At 35.8% G+C, this 7,019-nt stretch overlaps 2 protein-coding genes across 2 annotated transcripts; one reads left to right on the top strand and one right to left on the bottom strand.

Annotated features, from left to right (window-relative positions):
• Positions 1-387: 387 nt before the first annotated feature.
• LOC129949620 (ubiquitin-60S ribosomal protein L40) lies at positions 388-1,325 on the bottom strand. The gene is made up of 2 exons (XM_056061192.1): positions 1,197-1,325; positions 388-940 (listed from the first exon to the last, which is right to left on the bottom strand). Exon 2 carries the CDS (start codon positions 925-927, stop codon positions 541-543), a length of 387 nt encoding a protein of 128 aa, XP_055917167.1. The 5' UTR covers positions 928-940; positions 1,197-1,325; the 3' UTR covers positions 388-540.
• Positions 1,326-2,875: 1,550 nt separating this feature from the next.
• LOC129951952 (putative lipid scramblase CLPTM1) lies at positions 2,876-5,631 on the top strand. Its single transcript, XM_056064342.1, has 2 exons — positions 2,876-3,166; positions 3,227-5,631. Exons 1-2 carry the CDS (start codon positions 3,131-3,133, stop codon positions 5,087-5,089), a joined length of 1,899 nt encoding a protein of 632 aa, XP_055920317.1. The 5' UTR covers positions 2,876-3,130; the 3' UTR covers positions 5,090-5,631.
• Positions 5,632-7,019: the final 1,388 nt, after the last annotated feature.

Raw genomic sequence — 7,019 nt, 5'->3', positions numbered from 1 at the left:
GAACCTAGCTGTTAATTTATTTTTTATAATCAAAAATGTTCGTTGCTGCTAGTAAATAAAAATACTTAAGAAATCTTATAATATAAGTTTTTTTTACTTACTTTTGATATTTAAATCTCTTTCTCAATAGAAATTAATTATTTTAATTCAAAATGGAATCTAAAAAGTTCACTTGCTACCTCTCAGTTACATTCCCCAAATTCATTCAAGTTGCAATTTGATATAAATAACTGTTGATTTGAATGAATTTGCTGCACATGTACATTATTTTTCTTTAATGGTTTAAAATAAAAAATATAACAGTTGTGCAATAAGACCGCCAAACCTCCCAATACGAACCGGTTCGGCTCAGAAATCAAAATCCTTCAATTCATTAAATAAAACTAATTTTTCTATGAGTCAACTCAAGCGACACAATTTATTTTACAAAAAGAATTTCTGCAACTCCACATGGAAGAAGGTGTTTGGGTGTCTTCTCCAATGCAAGACCATAGAAAAATTAAAAAAAAGAAAGCAGCAAGCAGACACAATTCCAGTCGTCTACTTCAACTTCTTCTTGGGACGCAAGTTGTTGGTGTGTCCACACTTCTTCTTGCGGCAATTTGTGGCTCTTGGGTGCAACCTGGCGTAGCACTTGCGGCAAATCATCTTATCGCAATTGTATTTTTGAGCCAAAATACGTAGAGATGGTTCAATGATACCACCACGCAGACGGAGTACCAAATGGAGGGTAGACTCCTTCTGGATGTTGTAGTCGGACAAAGTACGACCATCTTCCAATTGCTTTCCGGCGAAGATCAAACGCTGTTGGTCTGGGGGAATTCCCTCCTTGTCTTGAATCTTAGCTTTGACATTTTCGATTGTGTCAGAGGGTTCAACCTCCAAGGTAATCGTTTTTCCAGTAAGTGTCTTAACGAAGATCTGCATTTTGGATTTGTTTCTGTAATCGAATGAAAAATAATAAATTAGTTCAATTGCAAATTCCGGATATTTCACAAAGAAGAAAGTGACGTGTTTCACACACGATTTTGGAGGTTAGAAAAAATGCGTTCACATTATTTTTGCTAAAAATTCACATTTTATGTATAAATTTTGTATTGAAAGGGAAAGGAATTTATTGAATGATTTAAAATGACCAAATTGAAGTTAAATATTTGATTTTTTAGCACTTTTTTAACAATTTTTCTTAAGCTCACCTTTAAAACGTGCACCAAATGCCAATCACAAATTGAAAAGAAGTTTTCCAAGATGGCGGGAAATTTTTATGAACGAACTGCCATGTTTTTTAAGAGAACTGCCAACGTTGAATTTTTTTAATTTATGGCAATGTTATCGATAAATGGGAAATTTTATTTTCGACTACATTGTCAGGCTCACTAAGAAATTATATTGAAATAAACATTTTAAAAACTTAATCTGGCATTGCGGCCAATATTTCCACATTTAAGCAAATCCATATTTTTTTGAAGTATACAATTGTGTTTGAAACTCATTTTATTACATATATTTCTGTACTTAGACAGTTTTAAAACTTATACCACATTTGTATTACCTGCATCTATAATTACGAAGAAAATTAGAGTGATGCATTGAATTGTAATGCCAGAGGTCTTGGGTTCGATCCCTGCCTATGCCATCTAAAGTTTTTTTTTATCGCGGTAACTGAATCTTTCGAGGAATTGACAGATTGAATAATAGAAATAACTCTGAATTTGTTGTCTAATATCTTTTTCTAACTTATGACATATTTCTATTTTGCATTCTTTATATTTGCAGATTTGAAAATGCAGAATTGTGTAAGCCCATCCTTAACCACGTAGACTACGTTTTAATCTAATTCTGACAGCTGTCGTTTTTTTACATTAAAAGAGTAAAAACAACACCATTTCTAAAAATAAAACGATACCACAAAGCATTGAAATTGTTAAAATTCACTACAAAAATGGTAACAATTTTGAAGTTACAGTTCGCTGTTTTATAAGAAAGAAACTTGGTCATGACATTTTAAGAAGATTTGATCACTATTGGAGACTTCTTGTCATTTAAATCTTTAATACATTTTTGGTTGAGAATACATTAAAGACATTTTTTTTAAATAGTCAAATCGGTTAGAGGCTTTAAAATACGTAGCGAACGGTCCCAAAATTGGTTGATTAGAATTTCCATTCTTAATGGCGTTTCTCTTGGCAACATAATAAGTATCCATTGATTTCTTATAAAAAACACTCTTTTTAATATCAAAGTCTCACTAAGTTCCCTTAAATAAAAATAATTTAAATATTTGTTTGTCATTTTAAAATTTCTCCTTTTTGTCAAGTTTCTATATTTACAGAAAAGAAAAACTTTTTAAACATAAAAGGCTACATCATTTTGATTTCAAGTCAGTTACGATGCTATGAATAGTTTTTTAAACAATAAACAGAATTTCAAGAGTCAATAAGAAGTTTTCCCGAAAGATCTTTTAAGTTTGCGCAAATCGATACCTGAGTATCGTTTAATCCTTAAAAAATAAACTCTAATTTTTGTTTCTAAAACAAGTGAAAAATGTATACCGAACCATTACAATTAATAATAACATTTTCAAAAATCATTAAAATAAATTTATTTTTTCTGCAAAAATTACCAATTAATTTTCAAATTTCGTTTTCAATTATCATTTCAATGAAAGCAACACTTTACACAATCGATATAATTCTATTGTTCAATTGGGATATTGTATCGAAAATTCATTTACCACTCATCCCTATAAATATAAATTTCCCTCCACTTTTCCAACGACAAGCAACCTCACATCCATCCAGTAACATGTGATTTGACATTTAACAACGACATGCTATCTCACTTCAACTCATAGCACTCTCACTCTTCTCATTAATTTTCTTCTTCCTTCACATCGTTCTAGAGTGTAGATTCGTAAAGTGGTTCTACACGAAACGAAAAAATATATAAAAAAATTAGTTGAATTAAATTTTTAATCAGAAGGCGAAAGCGAAACTTATTTCTATCCCCTCAGAATATACTCAAAGTCAAGTTGAAAAAATATGTCTAGAAATTAGAAACTCACAAAAAGGAATCACAGAATTTTATTTTTTCTCGCAAAGAATCTTTCGCGATAAAGAATTCGTTTAGAATGCCGCAGGCTGAAGAAAATAACACATCTGACCAGGTAAAAATTCCCAATTAGATCCTTAGTCTCAATTTCGAAACTAATTTCGATTGCCCATAGGCTGCTGCTGCACCCTCGCCAACCGGCGATGGAGATGTTCAACCCGCAGCAGGCGCAGAGGGAGCCGAAAACCCGCGTCTGCCCTCGAAATTGGAGTCATTTTTCGCTGTTACCAAGTCATTGATACTGCGTGCCCTCATTATTTACTTCATTACGTCATTCTTCCGGAAACCCGCACCTACCAACGAGGTGGTCGAGAAAGGAAGTACTGCCGCCGCTGCTGCAGGACCCAAAATCAATGCCTGGAATTTGTTTGAGAACGGAACTCTCTTCGATTTGCACGTCTATTTGTCAGAGAGTTTCGACGAGGTGAACTTTGGCAACCCCGCCAATCTGGTTTGGCTGCAGGAGGGCCTGACATACGGCGACTGGGTCTCGGGGCCAAATAGCGATGGAACGTATACGCACAGTCTCAAGATAAAAGCCTCAGAGAAACTCATGAACAATGGTTCAATCTATCTGCATTCCTATGTGACGCGTGCCGGAGAGAGCCCAGACCCCAAGAGCCCGTACTTCGGCAAAAAATACATGGGCTACACGCGCAAGATGCTCAACAAGTTCAAGAAGATCCGCGTCAATCGAAACTACAATCTGCTAGCGGGAGAGAAGGAAAAGCCTTCGACACAAGTTGAGCTGCCAAAGGATACCATCGTATCCCACTGGCATCCCAATTTGACCCTGAATCTGGTCACGGATCAGACGAACTGGGCTCAGGGCTCGATTCCTCCGCCACTCGATGAATACGTTCAGTTCATCGAGAGCGGCCGCACCTACCTGCCAATCCTCTTCATCAACGACTACTGGAACTTGCAAAGGGAGTACACCCCCATTAACGCAACCACTCCCGAGCTCGAGCTTCATCTGACCTATCAGCCTCTTAGCATGTTCAAATGGCAGCTGTACGCCGCCCAATCGATGAAAAACAAATGGGCCGGAGGCATGTTCGGCGAGATCATGACTGCCGGAGGCGGCATGGCCGATGAGAACGACGAGGACCAGGACTCCATCAAGGAAACGCTCCTCGAGACAAACATCTATCTGCTCGGTCTGACTGTGGCCATATCTATCCTCCATTCCGTGTTCGAGCTGCTAGCATTTAAGAACGACATTCAGTTCTGGAACAACAGGCAGTCTCTCGAGGGGCTCTCAGTGCGTTCGGTCTTCTTCGGGGTATTCCAGTCGCTTATAGTGTTGCTGTATGTGCTTGACAACGAGACAAATATTATGATCCGTTTATCTTGCTTCGTTGGTCTGGGCATAGAAGTCTGGAAGATCCACAAGGTCGTCGATATCAAATACGACGGCTCAGACAAGGTCTTCGGCATCTTGCCTCGAGTGTCGTTCAAAGACAAGAGTTCCTACGAGGAAAGCGCTACCAAAGAATACGATAATCTAGCATTTAAGTATCTCAGCTGGGCCTGTTTCCCACTGCTCATCGGCTACTTCGGCTACTCGCTGTTCTACAACGAGCACAAGGGCTGGTACTCGTTCGTGCTGAACATGCTCTACGGTTATCTGCTGACGTTTGGCTTCATCATGATGACTCCACAGCTCTTCATTAACTACAAAATGAAGTCGGTGGCGCATATGCCATGGCGCATGATGACCTACAAATTCCTCAACACCTTCATCGACGACATCTTCGCCTTTGTGATCAAGATGCCGACCATGTATCGGTTGGGTTGCTTCCGGGACGATATTGTCTTCTTCGTCTTCTTGTACCAGCGATGGATGTACAAGGTCGACCACAAGCGCATGAACGAGTTCGGTTTCTCCAAGGAGATGGAGGAAGAGGCCGCCTTACGGAAGGCAGCTGGAACTGGTGGAGCGATAAAACCAGCCGAGGAAAAGAAGAAGGACTAAGGAGGAAGAGATTTGGGATGGAGAAGAAGCAGAAAGGATTCGATTGGACACAAATATTATTTTAGTTATTTTTTGTTCTCTTCATCATAATTTTATGTACACCTTTTTTGTTGTTGTCATAAAAATATTTATTATAACATAGACACAGGGTGTTTCTTTAATAAATACTGTTTATTACAGTAGCAGTGTAGGATTTAATCATAATTTTTCTTTTCAAATTCTTAGTTTTGTTTTAAATTTAATTATCGCTCCAAAAGTTTGGGCGCCTTGAGATTGTTTCCATTTTTTAATTTTAGTTCAATTATAATGCATTTTTTTCTGTTAAATTTTGAGAATCTTGTTGAAAACGCATAATTTATAAATATACATTTTCTTATATATCTCATTCTTTTCGTTCTCTCTCATATTCGGTGGTAGCCATACATAAATTATGTTGCTCTTGTAAAATTTTGAATGTATGTATTGTGTAAACCCTTGATGGAGTCAGTAATGGAAAGAGAATTAAAACATTTATAAAATATAGACAAATTATCATAAACGAATATATTTAACAGTTGGTTTTATTCTTTTTCTTAATTCTAACAGAATTTGTAGAAGATTCACTCAGGCTATCAAAAGAAAAACATGGTTATCTTGTGATTATCTTGCTATTAGCTTTAATCTTTATGTTCTGATAACATCATGACAAAAGAAAATCTGCTGGTTGGTTGATTTGTTTACTGACGTGGCTCTAGAATGTGCTAAGAATACACGTTAGCTTTGATAGATGGGAAAAAAGTTGAGTCATCTTTAGAATGATGATACACTTAAGATCCACGTAGGTGTAATATCATTTTATTAATTTTGACCTTGCTAATAATCATTTTTGAATCACATTACCAATTCAGGTGTGATTGAACTCATTATGCATATTTGTAAGTTTTAAGAAATTTAACCAACAGGAGTTGCCCCTTATTAAGCAAAAAACAAGTTGAATTTAAAATGCACTGATCGGAAATAGAGTTGCCACATGACATTAGTGGTCATTGTAATCAAAATGCAAGAAAACTTTGTTAAAACAAACATTTCTTAATTTAAGAAATTTTGTGTAAGATGATAGTCAATTCGGCTGTGATTCAAAAATTAAGGCCCCAAAAGATTTCCTACTAGATTTTTAGATAGTGGAAAGGTTGACTACAAAGAGTTGAATATTTGAAAATGCAATCTCAAAAAATCGAAGATGTAACAGAGTCTTAAGAAAATTAACAAGAAAATCAAAATCTTATCACAGTGGAGTACATAATGTTATTATATATTAATTATTCAAAAATATCAGAAAGCCTTTAAATGTGGTAATGGATTTTTTTCCATGGGTAAAATAAATCAATTTATCCTTGATTTAGATCTGTCAAACCACAAAGGCTGCGTTCAACCTCAGGCAGATATAGTATCAGGATACCTTTTTGTTAGTGTCTTACGTGTAAAAGAACAGCTGATTCAAAACATATGGGATGTCAAAACAGGGATCCAAAGCTATCCTAAAATTTCTGATATATGTGGGTATCTGAAAGACCAACTGATTCAATATATTGTTGAATTTGAAGGAGCCTGAAAGTTGGATTCAAATGTGTACATTCTTTAGTTAAAATTCAGTGAATTATTAAAGTTATCAATTGCTTACTTAACTTTATACTAATTTTGAGCCTAAAAATATAATTGTTTGTCTGCTTTTTGTGAACAGCTGAAATTTTTTTTATTTTTTGACAGCTATCTAACCATCTCGTTTTATAAAGTGATCTATTCAGGATACTCTAGCCAACACGAGATTGAACGGTGCCAAATATTCCCTGTTTTTGCATTCCATGGGGCAAAAAGAATTGATTTATTTTTTGATTTAAGATCAAATTTGCAGACCTGGATTTTTCGGCAGATTTAACCCTCTTTGCATCAA

The sequence above is a fragment of the Eupeodes corollae genome, chromosome 3, assembly GCF_945859685.1.
Source record: "Eupeodes corollae chromosome 3, idEupCoro1.1, whole genome shotgun sequence".
Taxonomy (NCBI): domain Eukaryota; kingdom Metazoa; phylum Arthropoda; class Insecta; order Diptera; family Syrphidae; genus Eupeodes; species Eupeodes corollae.
The sequence above is the reverse complement of the archived record's forward strand: the minus strand, read 5'-3'. Positions and strand labels throughout refer to the sequence as shown.

Coding starts and splice junctions, on each gene's coding strand:
- LOC129949620 (XM_056061192.1), bottom strand. CDS start 927: ATGCAGATCTTCGTTAAGACACTTACTGGAAAAACGATTACCTTGGAG.
- LOC129951952 (XM_056064342.1), top strand. CDS start 3,131: ATGCCGCAGGCTGAAGAAAATAACACATCTGACCAG. Junction 3,167..3,226: donor AAAATAACACATCTGACCAG/GTAAAAATTCCC, acceptor GATTGCCCATAG/GCTGCTGCTGCACCCTCGCC.